The sequence below is a fragment of the Hippopotamus amphibius genome, chromosome 1 (assembly GCF_030028045.1).
Source record: "Hippopotamus amphibius kiboko isolate mHipAmp2 chromosome 1, mHipAmp2.hap2, whole genome shotgun sequence".
NCBI lineage: Eukaryota > Metazoa > Chordata > Mammalia > Artiodactyla > Hippopotamidae > Hippopotamus > Hippopotamus amphibius.
Genome location: NC_080186.1, coordinates 136,580,625 through 136,599,775, shown reverse-complemented (window position 1 = coordinate 136,599,775; position 19,151 = coordinate 136,580,625). Strand labels below are relative to the sequence as shown.

General features: G+C 40.7%; 1 protein-coding gene across 1 annotated transcript in view; it reads left to right on the top strand.

Moving 5' to 3' along the window:
* Positions 1-937: 937 nt before the first annotated feature.
* TENM2 (teneurin transmembrane protein 2) overlaps positions 938-19,151 on the top strand; it is a 960,873-nt gene continuing 942,659 nt past the window's right edge. Inside the window, exon 1 of the mRNA XM_057729532.1 lies at positions 938-1,163. Within this exon, the coding sequence (XP_057585515.1) occupies positions 938-1,163 (226 nt within the window). The remainder of the gene's footprint in view (positions 1,164-19,151) is intronic.

The window sequence follows — 19,151 nt, the reverse complement described above, 5'->3', positions numbered from 1 at the left end:
GGGTGTCAAGCTACAGGCTGTGGAGTTCCCTGTTTTTGAGATCATACGTTGGAGAGGCTTCTTTCCATCAGCTTGCCTACTGTGTTCAGTGCCCTTCCTCATTTTTCTTTTCCACAGTGGATATCCCAGCCATGAAAAGGACAGTATGGGGAGGCGCAGGTTGATGGTCATGTGATTGTGCCAATTAGTCCTCTGGGAGGAAGATGTCCTGTCGGTAGGTGACAAGGGAAAAAAAGTGACCAGGTGTGTCCAAGATACAGATTTGCAAAGAAGAGAAAACGGATGAGGAATTTCCGGAGGGCTCATTAAAGAAATCAGAGGAAGATTGCATGTCAAGAATGCCTTATATTATTATTCTCCAGACCCAGCCAGGCAGATTTTATGTTAGTTGAATGTGACCTGGTACCATTACAAAGCAACACCAGCATATATTTATGCCTCATGCACCTTTCTTTTATTTTTATTTATTTAATTTTGGTATTTGTTTTTCCACAGCCCTTCAATAGCAATTAAAGTGGGATAAAATCAGTTTTGCTTTGAACTGCTCCATAGTAAGATCTTGCATTAGAGTGACAGACTTATGGTGTCATCTTCGCACATATAGAAAATCAAAAGATGAGTTATTTTGCTATTACTTTTCTCCCAAAATCTATTCAATTAAACAGCAAGAGAATTAATTTACTGTGTCGAGTCTTCTATTTAGGCTGATTGTTTAAGTGTACATTAAGCGTCTGCAGAAGAGATGAGGCAGTGCCGACCAGATTCGCCTTTTTGTGTTTTTATCTGAGTCAGAGCGTGAGTCAGAACTGAAAGCAGCATTTCTTAGAATCACAATCTGGGTTTTTCTCCTGCGTTGTTTTTAGGAGGCCAAGTGACCAGTGCCCAAACTCAGGCCTGACTTTTTGGAAAGCATCAGCCTTCTGCCGGACCTGGGATAATGGATGTCAAGGACCGGCGACACCGCTCTCTGACCAGGGGGCGGTGTGGCAAAGAGTGTCGCTACACAAGTTCCTCCCTGGACAGTGAAGACTGCCGCGTGCCCACGCAGAAGTCCTATAGCTCCAGCGAGACTCTGAAGGCCTATGACCACGACAGCAGAATGCACTATGGAAACCGAGTCACAGACCTTGTTCACCGGGAGTCAGATGAGTTCCCAAGACAAGGTAGGTAGAGCTGACCACACTGATGGTCTGAGCTGTCTTACATGCTTGCACTGTTGCGCGTCGATGACCGAGGTTGGTGGAAACGGGCAGCAAAGCAGGTGGGCATCAACTCCCCATTAAAGTTTAGTTTATGGGAACAATCTTCTTATCAACCCATGTCAAAAACCTATGGGGATTATAGAAGGGCCTCTTTTGTCCTAGACACTCAATTCTTTGACAATTTGGTAGTTACTTTTGGAGACCTACCAGGTCAGGTTTTGACAGATGTGACAGGCAGCAGACCCTTGACCCCATGAGGGTTATTCCTAAAACCATCACAGACCCCGATCTTGAGGAACACGGAATGATCTGTGATTTTTAAACTATTCTCCTTGAAACCAACACACAAGCCTCCAAAACTTTGAATTTCTCCTGCTTCTCACTTTGGGCTTTTCGGTTATATTCTCTTTGAACAAATGGTATAATGATAAAAACATATTTGAATCTCTCTCCCTCCCCGCAATGTAATAATACTTAATTTCTCTCTTCTCCCCCAAAAACATGTGATGTTAATTCTGAGTTATAATTTTCTTTTTAATGTTTTGGAGCACAGGTTCTGATTCCCCTGTTAGAATTGCCCTGCCTACTTTCACCTAAACTTAATTTTCTGATAGTATCTTGATTTCTTTGGGGAGGAGAATGCTTTCGTCCCAAGCACTCACAGTTGGCATTCTCTTCATAGTCATGCTCTGTGGGGAATTTTGTTATCACTTGTCATGAGTTGCTGTAAATGTATGGACACGTAGACTCAAGCACAAACAGTGCTGAGAGGCAGTGCGTCTAAATTGACTCACGGGCTCCGTGTCTTGTGCTTTGTGTACCAGCCTCGCCGTGTATGTGATGTACATAAAGGCTTAGCAGAATTATAGGTGGATGCACAAAAATACAGTGAATGCCCCAGGAAGGGTCACTCTGCCAGTGCCAAGAGTCAAGGCCCTGCCTGTTGGGTTACTGCATCATGTGTTCGCAACACTGATTCTGTAATTCTTGTTCTATGTCCCTGTCAGTAAATGTTGTAACTAATTTAATTCCTCATGAAATACCTTAGCTTGCATTTTAGTCCTTTCAGGTTGCTGTAACAAAATGCCATCAACCAGTGGCTTATAAACAACGGAAATGTATTTTGCACAGTTCTGGAAGCAGGGAAGTCCAAGGTTGAGGCACTAGCAGATTTGGGGTCTGGTGAGAGGTCTCCTCCTGGCCCATAGCCAGCCACATTTCCCTGTATCCTCATGTAGCTGAAGAGGGCAAGAGAGCTCTCTGGGGCCTCTTGTAAAAGGGCACTAAACCCATTCCTGAGGGCTCCACCCTTGTAACTTATTTACCTCCCCAAAGCCCCACCTCCAAATACCTCTGGGATTTGGGTTTCATATAAAAATTTTGGAGGGTCACAAACATTTAATATATAGCAGCTTGGAATTCCATTCCTGGCTTATTAGCTTCCTTCAGTTACTTTACTAATCTTTTGTTTATTTCTTAGAAAACACTACTTGTATGTAATATATATGTATATATCCTATAATCCAGTGGTTGTGCTAAAAAAAAAAAAAATGTTCTCAAATGCTGCTCGTTTAGCCTAGCTTCAGCTTTTATATTTAATAGAATATTCAACAAAGTCAGTGGAGAAACAGTTAAAATTGTTTCCACTGTCATTGTAGACCCTTGCAGAATACACTTTTTATTTAATCTTCACTTTATTTTCTGAGTTAACTACATGTAAATGAAACACATTGCAAGCAGGGGGAGGGATTGCTTGAAAATTACTCTGTATCAAATGTCTTTGATCTGTGAGTAGCTTCAACAAGTGTTTTACTTTGTTAAGTTCTCACCCGACCCCAAAGTGCATGTAGTGGAAATTGAAAAAAAAAAAGTTATGAGTAATCACAGCTTAATTAAAGGAGGGCTTAAATATCCAATATGAAAAACTGAGGACACCTACCTGTTATTTCCAAGAGCATCTCTAATACAAGACTCAAATATTTTGAAAGGTGATACACGTTCAACATGGTTGAAAGCCTTTTATTCTCTGCTATATTTTTTGGTTTCATTTATGATATTAGTGCATACATTTTTGTTTCTCGTGATTCTGGGCTGAAATGTGGTCTCTCCTTCCTAAGTCTCATTAAAGGTGCATCCTGGTTTCTAGATCATTGTGCACTGAGCTGTAGATCCCAGATTATTGTTGAATTGTGGATTTGTCTGTCACCTTTTCCCTTATTAATATTTACATAAAATGAAACCAAGTGCCTGGGATTTTATTTTCAAATATACCTTTATTCTTCCTGTTTAATCTTGTTCCTCTCCATTGATCATAATGGAAGTCGCTTGGCCATATCAAACGGCTCGCTTTGCAATTAACAATTCACACATGCCTTGTGTTGTTATTGAGCCCGTATTTGTTTGTGTAATGTGTTTGCATGAATTAAAAACTGTGCAGGCCAAAAGTAGAAATGAAAAGGCATTGGAAGTATTTGCATATGCAAGTGCAATTCCTTCTGAAGACATCTATGAATTTATGCATGAAAATGTAGTCAGTCTGAGTGGATCTACTTTGATGGGTTCTAAAATGGAACTCTGCAGGAAGTAAATAAGCACATATTTAAGGAGAGGAGGGGAGAAACAGGAGATACAGTCTAGCAAGCAGCACTTTCAACGTGAAACCTAGCCACTCCAGAGAGGGTTAAAACAAATTTTACACTCAGTAATAACAATAATTTTTTAAAATGTCATGCATTTCCCATTTTATTTTCTTATTCATGAAATCAAAGAGGAGGATCATCTCAGCACTTATTAGCCTAGAGGTACATTAGCAAGGATCAGAGCGGGACCATCTCCTACGGTATTCTTATTTAAAACCCAAGACACTGATCACAAAACAAACACGCTTCTCACACACAAGCAAGTTTGGCAAACACAGTTGGAGGCTTCTCCAGATGCTCAGAGGGGAGAAGACTTGCCAGCTAGCAGAAGTGATTTGGGACCAGGGTCAGACCTTGTCCGGTTTACCCAGCTGGCTGGCGGCAAGTATCAAATGTGAGAACCTGCCAGGTCCCAGCAGGAGAGAGGGGCCACACGTTCGCCTGAGACGCTTATGGAAACTCCCGTCAAAGTAAAACTTCTTTGCTCGCTTTCAACACAGAATCCTCCTCTGCCTCCTTCTGTCGTGGGCCTCTTCTCCCAAGAAGAGACAATGCAAATTACCTGTCTGGCCTCTGTTATGCTGGATGCTCCTGGTGTGAAGGGAGAAAATGACTGACCTTAGGTCTGTGGCCGCTGGAGTAATTAGTAATTAGTAAATGACTAATCCTGCACTAAATAGCATCCTAGTGGTCTGAAAGTTAATGCGCCTGACAAAAGTGACCAGTGGTCTGATCCCGGGCAGACCCAGTCCCAGCCTAATCTGTGAATTAGATGCCACCTTGAATAATGCAGGTCAGCCGGGTTCCCAGGCAGGTTGTATCAGCTTGTTCTTTTGGACCCTGAAGTTCGGGTGTAGAGCAGTGTGATATACAAGACATCCTCCCGTGGCTTAGGAGCCTAAAGTTAGGCTTGAACTCTGCTTTTGCATATTTATGTACCTATAACTCTGGTCTAATCCCGTGCTTCACCAGGTTTATGATATAGTCTTCAGACGTATTAAACAACAACAATCATAACAGAAGAATAAGGGCTGGCAGTTCTGGAGACTTTCTTCATGGCAGGTGCTCATCTAAGCATTTCAGTTGTAGTCACTCATTTAATGTTCAGAGCAGAGTTGTAAGGTGGGTACCATTATTAGTCCCTTTTCTATGAATTAGGAAACCGAGGCATGGGGAGATGAAGTAAATCATCCAAGGGCCAAAACATAGGAAGAACTAGAGACAGGTTTCACATCCAGGGAGTTGGATTCAAGAGCTGTGTTCTAAACCATTGCGTTTGAGCACTTCTCTAAAAAATAAGTAAACCAATGAAAACAAGCCATTCAGCTTCAGTCAAAGGCTATGAAATTCAATGGAGAAACCTGTTAGGGATCAACCCCTGTAAGCCTTTCTCAACACAGGAACTGTAATCACTAACGCTGATGGAACATGGAATGACTGCCACCATCAGCGCTGCCGACGGAGATTCCTGTTCTCGCTCATTTCCCTCCCTGTGCACAACTCTTCCAAACTCCCTGGAAGCCTTCCTTCCTGCATTGCTTCTCTACCACCCACCCCTGTAGGAAAAAGTTCCCGGTGTCAGTATGTGTGCCAGGCTGTCAGCACCCATTCTCTGCCCTCCCCTAGGTCATCGCTTTTTACTAAGCAAGAAAGGGATCGCTCTCTAAATGCTGTTGCTTAGGTGAGCAGAACGGACTGGTTTCTGGGCTACAGCCAAGGCCCAGTGGGCCAGAGAGTTCTGCCAGGCCGCTCACCCCTCAAGCAGGCCTTCTTTCCAGTTAGTCGTGCAAGTCTCTTGAGAGGGGGCCAAGATTGAATTTTTTCTCTGTACCTCAGGCTGTCTGTCTGGGTCAAGGTTGAAGAAGGAATTGGCGGAAGATTGGATTTTTGAAAGGATGCTTGCGTCACTTCTCTCCATCAGATCTAGCACAGAAATAACTTTCACTAACCCCTCGATACCCTTTAAAAATACAACACACAGACATTCACATTTGAGGCTAGGTTTGATTTTGGCATTTCATAAACCAATTTTCACTCTTGTGATCTTTAAAATAAATTAGGCGATACATTTTTGCTCTGTGTAATTTGGCATAGTATAAATTTAACATGTGCTAATGAGCTGAAAACTCATGAACTACCAGTAAACTCAAGTGTTACCTGTGTCAGTTCACTTAATGTATATAATAATCGTTGAAGTACATTGGAAACCTGTGAGCATTTCTGTTTATACCATTGCCTTAAAATAGTTATTTTTCCACTGTACCCAGAGCAACAGTTAGGTTCTATTTTGAAAACCCCAGCCTTTTAATTTATCTGTCAAGATAAACTTTTACATTTTAGGGAAATTTAAGAGTTTGGTCGGTCAGTATTTGGAAGGCTGGCCAGTACCTTGAGAAGATCGCTTTCCATTTATTCTTCTACCCCTAGGTGGGAGTTCTTTTCATACTTCAACTGAGAATAATGTTTTACTTCTTAGCCTTTGGTTGTGTTGTTGCGAAAAACAAACAAACAAACAAAAAACACTTTAGAAAAAGAGACTCTATAACATTTCAGTGTAAGATGATCTGTTATCTTCTTGCTGGCTAACTTGAATGCTTATTGCTTCATCTGAAAGCCATATGGGAGAGCAGTTAGCAGTGCAGACGGAGAGTTAAACTGTGTCTCTATCCCGGTATTGACGTGTCTGATCAGTGTGACCTTGATCACATTCTAGAACATAGACTAAGTCTTATTTTCTGTTCTCATAAAGGTTTCCACCAGTATGGTTATTGGGATACTTTTTTACGATTATATATTTATCATGCTATGGGTGTTTGTCTTTCTTTTAATAAGTGCTGAATACATCCTAGCAGTAATAATTACTATTATTTTAATCCTATTGCCAGAAAAAGTGGTGACCATCTTCTCTCCAACCCTTACAGTATAGTGTGCAACAGAAATCTCATCCCCACTGCCCTTGGATTTGTTTCCTGTGACTTGCAAAAATTCTGACATCGTCAAAGCCAGAATTTCTCTTCCACGGTTGATAGCGTTGCTTGACTCCGTATGCACCATACCTTTTGCTCCCAAAGATGAATGTACCTCATAGATTATTTCCCTTTTTTTAGAAAGGAATGAAAGACACCATCTAACAACTGTCAGCTGATGCCAACACACTGTAAGAGTTGCTAGTCGGACAGTTTTACAAGTGAAAAAAAGATTGGGAAAATGCTCGAAGGTAGTATCTTTGGATACAATTTTTTAAAAGACGTGTATTTTATAGCATCTAAATGGCATGTAAGCTTAGGAATGGGTTTAAATTATCAGAAGACTTTATACATATAAACTCTGGATGAAAATTAATTTGTCCTCTTCACTCTTCATGTAATAATTTGGAGTCCTTGTCACTTAGAGAGAGTTGAGCTTATCTGGATTTTCATTGTTGATGTTCACTGCCCTTCTAGGATTACAACTTCATGTTTCCCAATTGTTATTCTTTCACTAATTGTCTATTTTCAATTTTGCATTCAAATTCCGATCTAACTTTCTTTGAATGGTCTTCCTTTTTTGGTCCTTTCTCCGTGCTAATTCCCCATTTCACCTGGGACCTCCCCTCTTTCTTTTCCATGGCATTTCCTTTAGAACAGCCTTGTTTGTATAATGTCAATGTTCACTGCTTCTGTTTCTCAAGACTCTTTCAGTTACAAGTACAAGTAGGATAATATCCCAACTGAAATTCGCTTATGCAGAAATTGGATGCTTTGTCTTAGACCACAGGAGAATCTAACAACACATCTGGCCTCACACTTATCATGTCTTTTTTCCCCTTCTCTTTACTTGGCTTTTCTCTGGAGAGAAATTTGTTTGAAGATGTCTGTTGATAACCCCACTCTCATATCTCTTCCCTGGGTAGCATCCCTGGAAGCAGTCTTTTGCAATCATCAGCAGCACATTCCTAAGGAAGATTCAGATGGGCCTGGCGTGGGACACATGCCCATGCCTCTGTCACTGTAAGCTCAGTTGGCCATGTCTTGGGCTTAGGCTGCCCTGTACCTGGAGGTAGCTTATGGTGAGTACTTCCTAAGCCTGATGGAGTGAGTGCCGAAGAGAAAATAAATGTTCTGATATCAGACGTAGGTAAGGAACATTTACTGGCCTGATAAAACATGCCCCCAGTACTAGTGGCACTCACGTCGGAAACTAGTGTGGTCTTTCCAAGCTCGATTTCTGCTTTCCCAACTTAATTTTCTTTTCCTCAAAAATCTGTTTTCATTTCCCCCCCCAGTTTTGGGGAATGACATCACAACTCTTGCCTTTTAGGTAGAGTCTTCCAAGAACCTTCTTTTTTCCTTGCTTCTTTATATTGATGTTCACTATATCATGACCATTATCCTTCTCAATTTATTTCCAAGTGTCTCATCCCATGGGAAGCTTCCAGCATTTCAACGTTGGCCCACTGCTTGACCATTTAAGTTCCTTTTTTTTTCCCGTAGCCTTTCCCCTAGTATGATTTTCTTGTATCTTGGATAGTCTTGAGTTTCTAAGACACTGCCTTATTTTTAAGGGGTACCCATGAGGCAACTGTGTTAAGTTGTGGGATTCAGCAGTGAATAAGGCAAACATGGTCACTAACCTCACAAAACTTGGCAAGCCTGAAGAGGAAAGATATAATACACATCGAACTAAATATGGTCTGATAAACAGCACAAAAGGGGAAATATTGGATGGCTCTGGGGAGGTATCCAACCCAGAATTGTGCATCAGGGATCTCAGAAATTGTGACATCCTTTCATATCCTTGAAGGATGAGGAAGAATTGGGTGATCACAGAGGCAAGAAAGAGTATCCAGGCAAAAGACATAACATATGCAAAGATCTGGATGTGACAATGATGAGTTGTTCCAAGGATCTAAAAGAAGTTCAGGTTAGCTGAATGTGGCGCAGGGACAGATGAGATGGAGTGGGAGGGAGAAACTGGCTCCTGAAGGCATTTCAGACAAATGCGGCTTGCTTCAGTTGATGGAGTATGTTACAGGAAGATAAGATGGTCAGTGAGGTTTGGTAGGAGGCTATGTTTTATTTAGCCAGTGGTGCCTGGTAGCCTGAACTGGGATAGTAGAGGTGATTTGAGGAACAAAGATTGTTGACTTTTTAGGACCCTGTAAAAGTGGAGGCAGGCATGATATTCTGGGTCTCTTGGGCGTTGACTATTTTCTTCTCCTGCAAAAAGAATACTGCCTTCCTGATGCCAAGATTACTTAAAGAGCCAGAAAAGGTCAATCAATGCTTGTGAATAATCCCTTAAATGGAAATGCCTAAGCTTGTTCGTTCACGTTCTCCTGGAATGGCAACACAAGCCAGAGTATAGGAAGGAGGTATTTAAGAATTTTCATGTTTTTCTCACTCTTAGTAGGCCTGCCTCTGCAAAGAGTAGCACCAGAAACAGAGTACCTCATATGGAGGCAGAGCAAGAAAAATATAGGAAAAGGGTAACGTTTCATCTACCACCCCTCTCTGTGTGACCACAGCACATTGCTCAGATTCTCTTATTGGCTGAATAAAGCAGGAACTCATACAAGATGTGAGTGTGTGCCTGAGTGTATATTTTATTGCTGCCAATTGATAACTTGACTAGCAAAGCAGAGGATGTTGAGAATATGGAATCAATCCTTTCTGGCGGCCGATGGGACAGGCAGGGTGAGGGAGAGAAGAAATGTCAAGGACGTTGCTGAAGTTTATCATTACGGCAACTGACTGAATGTTCCTGCTCTTCACTGGCGCTTGAAACACAAGATGGGCTGGTTTGTGGGTTCAGATAGGATGTGTAACTGCAGACCGTTTGAGTCTGAGGTGCCCTTAGGCCATGCGCTTGTAGATGTCTAATAGGCAGTTGAATGTACAGCTCTGACATTCTCTGGAGACACTTGAGCGGGATGGGGATTTAGGAGTTGACAGCTAATAATTTTATGGGACTTGGTGTGATCAGCCAGGAAAAAAAAAATGTACAAGGAGCAGAAATAAGGGGTTCATGTGAGAACACAGGTAATCAGTGGACAAGGAGAGGATGAAGATCCTGCAAAGAGAGTGCGAAAAAGCTGTTTCCTTCAGATGCTCTACTTAGTCTAAACTTGACTTAGCATTCATTGCAGGTAAAAAATAAATGAAACAGCACCTGTTTTATTTCTGACTCCACTTCCTTTTCATCCCCTAAATCAGAACTCACGAAGTCAACGCACACAGGCCCTGCTTGGCCTTGCAGGTTGCGTTACACATTTGAATGTCGTGCCCGTAGCCAGTCCACTCACATTCCCATTTGCCACAGGCCCCATCACTGCTTTCTGTCTTAACACCTGTCCTCCTTTGCAGTCACTTTTGCTACATGCCAGGGCCCTGAAGGCTGTTGCCATTGCAAAACCAGCATGAAATTTCCTGTGTCCACTCCTTTCTTGTAGAATATCTACCTGCCTATTCCAGATCCGTTCATCCCACAAGGCTTAACCTAAGGACAACCTCTGTGGAGAAAGCTCAGCCCTCTGAATCCCACTGGCCCTTCCTGGCTGTTACTGATGTCGTTCCCTCTTTACGAGTGACTCAGCATCCCCAGCACGTGGATGCTAGGGCTCCTGTGAATAAGGAGATAAACCAAGTGCTCTGCAATTTTCTGTTCTGACTCATGGAGGCAGTGGCAAGAGAATTTATTTTTATTAGTGGCTTGTTTCCTGTTCTAATGAGAAGAATTTAAAGCACCACGACTCAGAAAAGGAATCTGCTTAGAAATCTCGGTTGCGTATCTGTTCAGTATGACAGTATGAAATTTCACATTGTGAAATGCCAACCTGCAAGAGTTTCCTGCCACACACTTTGATGCACATACATTGAATTTCACTACCATTTGCTTTTTCTGAGTATTGGCAATTGAGTGATACTGTTGGCTTTTCTAGACTGGTGCTGTATACTACAGTCCTGTCTCTGCAGGGACCTACTATGTCATATGTGTTGGGAGCCTTTGGTGCAGTGTGATTGGTGACAGGATATAATTCTGATCAGAAGCTTTAGAAAAACAGTGCTGTGAGAGGTGGAGTAATTGCCTATGTCTGTCTTAAGATGCCTCGCAGTCTGGGTCCAGGAGGGGTGTGGCCCCACCCACTGACGAATCATCACGCTGATATTATCAAAGGAGACATTACATTTTCAGGGTCATGTTTTAGGTTTTTAATTTAATTTTCAGCTCTGGCAATTCTAGAAGCATCCCTAGGGACATTTGAAGAAGAGGGGGCTGGTGTCTATCCAACATGAATTCACGTTCATTTCTTGAGCACCTTAATTGGCACATGTATCTCACAAGTCCTCTCTTTCTGCTGCAGCCAAATTCCATCATAACACCAAGTTACTCAATATTCCTCCCGCACTGACTGCTTTCCTTTCCACTCAACCTCAAGTCAGATCTACTTTAGTAATAAATCTCTGCTGGGAGCCATCAGAACAAATACCGAATATACACAAAGATATTAAAAATAAGTGCAACACAGACTTAACAATGTCCAACAGCCTTTTATAATATTTGGAATATTTTACTAAAGTTACTATGAGAATTCTCTTTAACACATTTTCTCCAGGATAGAAAGATCTTTCTGGGAATGAAAATACACACACACACACACACACACAGAAAAGTCAGATGGGCTCCGTTATATTCTTGGCTGGACCTGTTATTCTCCTCCCTTTTCCAGATCTTTTTCTTTGGCCAGAACCACCAAATGTGAAGCTTCTCTTTGTTCACCCTGATTTCTGAATAGTAGGCATTGGGCAGTTGCTGTCCCAGTGGGATGCATTTTATTTTAAAAATAGTTTGAAGTGCCTCCTTTTCAATTCCCCCTTGTCCACGGCCACCTTGACTGTATAAGAGGTGCTTCTCAGTCTGTCCTTGTACAGTTCAGGTCTGCTCCACATATGGGGAATTAAAGCACTCAATTTATTTGCAGTACTGTGAACCAAAATGTTGAATTTATTTAGAGAGTAATTCCAGTGGATTAAATTTGTTTCTTTGGATCTATTTGCTATAGCTGGAACATTGACAGAAGAGAAGAATATTACTTTAATGTTCTCAAAAAAAAAAAAAAAAAAAAGATCCAGTCAACTGCAAGGTAAATATCCATAGCCCTCAAAAATCCCTCTCAAAATGACTGCAAATTCAAGTGACGCCATCAACTTTAGAAAGGTTCTCGTCCACCTGGCAGTCTCGTGTTCAAATGCTCCTTAGTTCACAGTGACAATTCAGTGAATGCTCGCACTCTGACCTCCATTTGTATTGGTTGCAAAAGCCCAGCCTGAAGATGACCCAGTTAACACTTTGTGCTTCACAAATCCAGAGATTGAACAGCAGGGAGGCTACAGCAAAGTGCTGAGTTGTCCTAACTGAGCAGTGAGGGGACAGCAAGTGGGGCCACCCCCTCATGTCATTTCTGTCTCTTGGACCAGTGGCAGCTCATTAGACTCTTCTGGGGAGTTTTGAAAAGTCCCGATGCCTGAGCTGATTCAATCTGAATCTCAGGTGGGGGAGTGGCAGGGAGGGGTGCAGAGCTGGATCTAGGCATTAGTATTTTTAAAACTGTATTTTTATATAAATGAAATATCTCAAAGGATTGAGTACCATAGGACACACATTACAGAATGTAACGGTTTCTTTGGTAACTGGTAGCATTTCAAGCTTACAGGACTTTATGGGTAGCATAGTGACTTGGAATCTCCCTTTTCATGTTAGAAGCTCCTAATTTCAGTGTTAATAGCACCTCATAATTCTTAGAGGATTTTGTTTAATAAATGCCGTGTAGCTAGGAGCACATTACATCATGTTTCCAAACCAAACCAATAATGAACAACCATTTGACTCTGTAGCAGTTATCATAGGTCCTTGGGTGCCAGGGTCCACCTTTGTGTTTTGAGTCAGAAGAAGCAAAGGGACTGATTCTCCTAGAACTCCTGCTTCTCATTGTACATTCTGTTAAACATTAAAAGTGAGGTTTAATTTGAGCACCTAGCTTGGAATGTAGCACATAATCAATTAATTGTGTCAATTGATCCAACATTTTCAATGTCAAAGCCGTGATGACAAATTGAAACCTACCCTCAGAAGAAAGAAAGCCAGGTTGCGTGTATGGTGAAAGGTGAAGCCAGTGAGGAAGGACAGTGCTGAGTGGATTCCTACCTGCTTTTCGATGTGAATGTTTCTTAAGCCTGAGAATAGTTCAAGTAAGGCTGAAAGTCGGACACTCACAGGGAAGGTAAGATCAAGGAACCAGGCAGGCTGGGTTTTCACCCGTGTGTCACGGTGGAGACTGTCCTGATTTGGATTATATATGCCCAGGCTGTCCCTGGACATTGCTCTGGCAATTTGGTGCCTTTGGGAATTCAGGTCTAGTGTTGTTAGATCTTCCAACTTTTCAAGAAAATTGAGAAATCTGGATTTTCATGAAATCCTCAGATTTTATTTTATATTTTCTTGGTGGTTCACATTGCTTCTTTTTTTAAAAATTTTATTGGTGTATACTTGATTTACAATTTTGTGTTAGTTTCAGGTGTACAGCAAAGTGATTCAGTTATACATATATGTGTATCCATTCTTTTTCAGATTCTTTTCTCATAGAAGTTATTACAAAACACTGAGTAGAGTTCCCTGTGCTATACAGTAGGTCTTTGTTGATTATCTCTTTTATACATAGTAATGTGTATATGTTAATCCCAGATGTTGCTGGAATGGCCACTTGTGGGGGAGTTTAAGTAGGCTCTGCACACATGCTGGCCTCATTTCCTGCCCTGGAATTTTCTGATGATAAAGTGCTAAATGCCATTAAGGACAGAGATAATAGAGTGTAAAAAATTCCAGCAGCTGTGGGCTCCCTTGATCAATAAGTTCAGAAGCCAACGGATAGGAAGCTAAGTGTAAATGCCCTTCCCCTTCATCCTGAGCACAGCCTAAGGCTCCTTGGAAGGTTCCAGCTCCACCATCACTAAACAGCCACAGCAGTGGCCACCTCTACAACAGATTCTTGTCTCGGTGCTCCCTCCTGTCCAGTTTGCCATCCTGTCCTTCACTCTTGTTCCTTTGAATCACTTCCCAAATAATATACTTGTTCACAAGAATTTTTCTCAGCGTCTGCTTTCAGGGAAAAGTGGGTTAAGGCCTTTGGCAGCTAAATCGTTTTAAGAATCATCATGTAGGCCAAAAGAAGACTATCTATAGATAAGATGTAGCTCCTGAAGCGTAGGACTTCTTAGCTGGGAAATGGTTGATTTAAAAAGAAGGCATTGAGCTTGTGTTAAAGAGGTGGCTTTGTACTTAAATTTTAGAAGGTTTGTGATTTGTTTTTTGGATTTAGTTTTACATAAGAAACAACTTTTCTTTTTCTGTTTCTTTGGTGGGTTGGTTTCTCAAAAACTTTTCATAAACTTTTAATTTTAGAATAGTTTTACATAAAAGTTGTAAAAATATGGAGTTCCCTGGTTGCTTTTTGTTATTGTTGTGTGTAGTGTGCATGAGATTTCTAACTACATGCCTAACAAACGTGATATTGCTTTTTCTCCTTCGAAGCCATTGTATCAGATCTCAGAAAGTGCAGGATAGCAAGCTTAGCCTGATAGTTCCTTGAGGACGATGACATCACCTCATTCATCTTTCCATCCTGTTTAGTACCAGCCAGAGTACCCTGCACAGGCACATTTAATAAATATTTGTTGAACAGGGGATTCCCATCACACATGAGAATCTGAAGGGATCACATCTGGTCCCCAAGCTCTGCCTCCAGCCCCCAGACCCCCTTTCCACCTCCGCACAGGACACTTTTTCCCCTGTGTTGTTTTGGTTTGGCCACGGTAGATTGGGAAAGAACATTGGAAGACTCAGTTTTTTACTCAAAGCTGCTTTTGTCAGACCCCCCACCTTCTCAGGCTTGAGCAAGTGATCTTGGTGCCAAATCAAGCCAGCACTGCCTCTTGGTCGCTTCGGTACCCTAAGAGCTTTCTAGGACATGCCTGGGCCCTGCATGTCACAATGTATTTTTAGCCAAACTCTGAGTGAGAGCCAACATGCGTTTTGCTTCTTTTCTAGGTCCTCTAAGCACACATTATGCTTATTTACTGGGTGGCTAACAAAAACAACAATGATAACACATGCTATAATTTCAGCCTCAGATCTCAGAACACCTTTACCAGGTCCTTTTATTAACCCTTTTCAAGAAACACAAACAGCTCGATCGTCATAAAAGATAGAAAATTAATATCTGTACGAACAACTTACTTTTGTTCAACCTTGGTTTACATCTCAGGAGAATGATTAGTCGAAGAATGTTAAATTATTCAGTAGCTTAATACTGTAAGCTACTTGTTTTCAGTCTTTACAGAATTAGAAGAATTCAGCATTCTATGTAAGGGATTCAGCACATTTTATGAAGGGACTGGGTCAGAATGAAATGAACAGAAGTCACCTTCTTTCATAGAGTTTTGCTGTGTCTTATTTTTGCAATGATAATACTTTTGGTTTAGTACTTATGAAGTGCCAGTTCTTTCATGCACCATACATGTATCTATTCAATATCTCCCCAATTTTAAAAATGGAAAATCAGGTACAGAGATCATAGATCATTAAAATAAGTGGACAGTGGGAATTCATTGGAGGATTTTCAGCTGGAGAGCAGTATAATATCATTCACCTTGTAAAGAGGTCCCTGGCTTCTCTGTGGGAAATAGATCCTAAGGTAGTTAGAGAGTCAGCAGCGAGAATAGGTAGAAGCCATCCAGGATTGCTTAAGGGAAAGAACATCCAGAGTCCTACGTGGGGTTCAGGTATGTCTGATGAAAGTTTGGAGTCTCTTGAGTTCATTCATACATGAAGGTGGTAAACTCACTCCTTGTACTGGATTTGCTAAGTTTCAGATATGAGCAAAGGACGTTTCATTAGAGCACAATGAAAGCACATTTCAGTTAGATCTTGGGCCTTATCCATAAGTCTTACTTTCTGGATCAGAACAGTGGGTTCCAGCCCTTTTGTTTTTCTCTGGGTATATGCCCATCAGTGGGATTGCTGGGTCATATGGTAACTTTATTTTCAGTTTTGCAAGGAACCTCCATACTGTTCTCCATAGTGGCTGTATCAATTTACATTCCCACCAACAGTGCAAGAGGGTTCCCTTTTCTCCACACCCTCTCCAACATTTACTGTTTGTAGATTTTCTGATGATGCCCATTCTCACTGGTGTGAGGTGATACCTCATTATAGTTTTGATTTGCACTTCTCTAATAATTAGTGATGTGGAGCAGCTTTTCATGTGTCTCTTGGCCATCTGTTTGTTGTCTTTGGAGAAATGCCTATTTAGGTCTTCTGCCCATTTTTTGATTGGGTTGTTTGTTTTTTTGATATTGAGCTGAATGGACTGTTTATATATTTTGGAGATTAACCCTTTGTCTGTTGATTCATTTGCAAATATTTTCTCCCATTCTGAGGGTTGTCTTTTCGTCTTGATTATAGTTTCCTTTGCTGTGCCGAAGCTTTGAAGTTTCATTAGGTCCCACTTATTTATTTTTGTTTTTATTTCCATTACTCTAGGGGGTGGATCAAAAAAGATCTTGCTATTATGTACGTCCAAGAGTGTTCTTCCTATGTTTTCCTCTAGGAGTTTTATAGTGTCTGGCCTTACAATTAATCCACTTTGAGTTTATTTTTGTGTGTTGTGTTAAGGAGTGTTCTAATTTCATTCTTTTACATGTAGCTGTCCAGTTTTCCCAGCACCACTTATTGAAGAGGCTGCCTTTTCTCCATTGTATATCCTTGCCTCCTTTGTCATAGATTAGTTGACCATAGTTTATCTCTGGGCTTTCTATCCTATTCCATTGATCTCTATTTCTGTTTTTGTGCCAGTGTCTTGATCACTGTAGCCTTGTAGTATAGCCTGAAGTCAGGAAGCCTGATTCCACCAACTCCATCTTTCCTTCTCAAGACTGCTTTGGGTAGTCAGGGTCTTTTGTGTTTCCATACAAATTGTAAGATTTCTTGCTCTAGTTTTGTGAAAAATGCCATTGGTAATTTGATCGGGATTGCACTGAATCTGTAAATTGCTTTGGGTAGTATAGTCATTTTCACAATGTTGATTCTTCCAATCCAAGAACATGGTATGTCCCTCCATCTGTTTGTGTCGTCTTTGATTTCTTTCATTAGTGTCTTATAGTTTTCTGAGTACAGGTCTTTTACCTCCTTGGTTAGGTTTATTCCTAGGTATTTTATTCTTTTTGTTGCAACGGTGAGTGGGATTGTTTCCTTAATTTCTCTTTCTGATCTTTCATTTTTAGTGTATAGAAATGCAAGAGATTTCTGTGTGTTAGTTTTGTATCCTGCAACTTTACCAAATTCATTGATGAGCTCAAGTAGTTTTCTGGTGGCATCTTTAGGATTTTCTATGTATAGTATCATGTCATCTGCGAACAGTGACAGTTTTACTTCTTCTTTTCCAATTTGGATTCCTTTTATTTCTTTTTCTTCTCTAATTGCTGTGGCAAGGACTTCCAAAACTATGTTGAATAGTAGTGGTGAGAGTGGACATCCTTGTCTTTTTCCTGATCTTAGAGGGAATGCTTCCAGTTTTTCACCATTGAGAATGATGTTGGCTGTGGGTTTGTCATATATGGCCTTTATTATGTTGAGGTGGGTTCCCTCTATGCCCACCTTCTGGAGAGTTTTCATCATAAATGGGTGTTGAATTTTGTCAAAAGCTTTTTCTACATCTATTGAGATGATCCTGTGGTTTTTATCCTTCAGTTTGTTAATATGGTGTATCACATTGATTGATTTGCATATATTGAAGAATCCTTGCATTCCAGGGATAAACCCCACTTGATCATGGTGTATGATCCTTTTAATGTGTTGTTGGATTCTGTTGGCTAGTATGTTGTTGAGGATTTTTGCATCTAAATTCATCAGTGATATTGGTCTGTAATTTTCTTTTCTTGTGTATCTTTGTCTGGTTTTGGTATTAGGGTGATGGTGGCCTCATAAAATGAGTTTGGGAGTGCTCCTTCCTCTGCAGTGTTTTGGAAGAACTTGAGAAGGATGGGTGTTAGCTCATCTCTAAATGTTTGATAAAATTCACCTGTGAATCCATCTGGTCCTGGACTTTTGTTTGTTGGGAGATTTTTTTTTTTTTTTTTTTTTTTTTTTTTTTGTGGCACACGGGCTTAGTTGCTCCGCGGCATGTGGGATCTTCCTGGAGCTGGGATTGAACCCGTGACCTCTGCATTGGCAGGCGGATTCTTAACCACTGCGCCACCTAGGAAGCCCTGTTGGGAGATTTTTAATCACAGTTTCAATTTCATTACTTGTGATTGGTCTGGTCATATTTTCTATGTCTTCCTGATTCAGTCTTGGAAAGTTATACCTTTCTAAGAATCTGTCCATTTCATCCAGGTTTTCCATTTTATTGGCATATAGTTGCTTGTAGTAGTCTCTTATGGTGCTTTTTATTTCTATGGTGTCCATTGTAATTTCTCCTGTTTCATTTCTAATTTTATTGATTTGAGCCCTCTCCCTCTTTTTCTTGATGAGTCTTGCTAGAGGTTTATCAATTTTATTTATCTTCTCAAAGAACCAGCTTTTGGTTTTATTGATTTTTTGCTATTGTTTTCTTTGTTTCTATTTCATTTATTTCTGCTCTGATCTTTATGATTTCTCTCTGTCTACTCACTTTGGGTGTTGTTTGCTCTTCTTTCTCTAGCTTCTTTAGGTGTAAAGTTAGATTGTTTATTTGGGATTTTTCTTGTTTCTTGAGGTAGGATTGTGTTGCTATAAACTTCCCTTTTAGAACTGCCTTTGCTGCATCCCATAGGTTTTGGATTGTTGTGTTTTCATTGTCGTTTGTCTCTAGGTATTTTTTGATTTCCTCTTTGATTTCTTCAGTGATCTCTTGGTTATTTAGTAGCATATTGTTTAGCCTCCATGTGTTTGTGTTTTTTACAGTTTTTTTTCCTGTAATTGATTTCTAATCTCATAGTGTTGTGGTTGGAAAAGATGCTTGATATGATTTCAGTTTTCTTAAATTTGCCAAGGCTTGATTTATGACCCAGAATTTGATCTATCCTGGAGAATGTTCCTTGCGCACTTGAGAGGAATGTGTAATCTGCTGTTTTTGGATGTAATGTCCTATAGATATCTATTAAATCTAGCTGGTTTATTGCCTCGTTTAAAGCTTGTGTTTCCTTATTAATTCTCTGTGTAGATGATCTGTCCATTGGTGTAAGTGGGGTGTTAAAACCCCCACTATGATTGTGCTACTGTCGATTTCCTCTTTCAT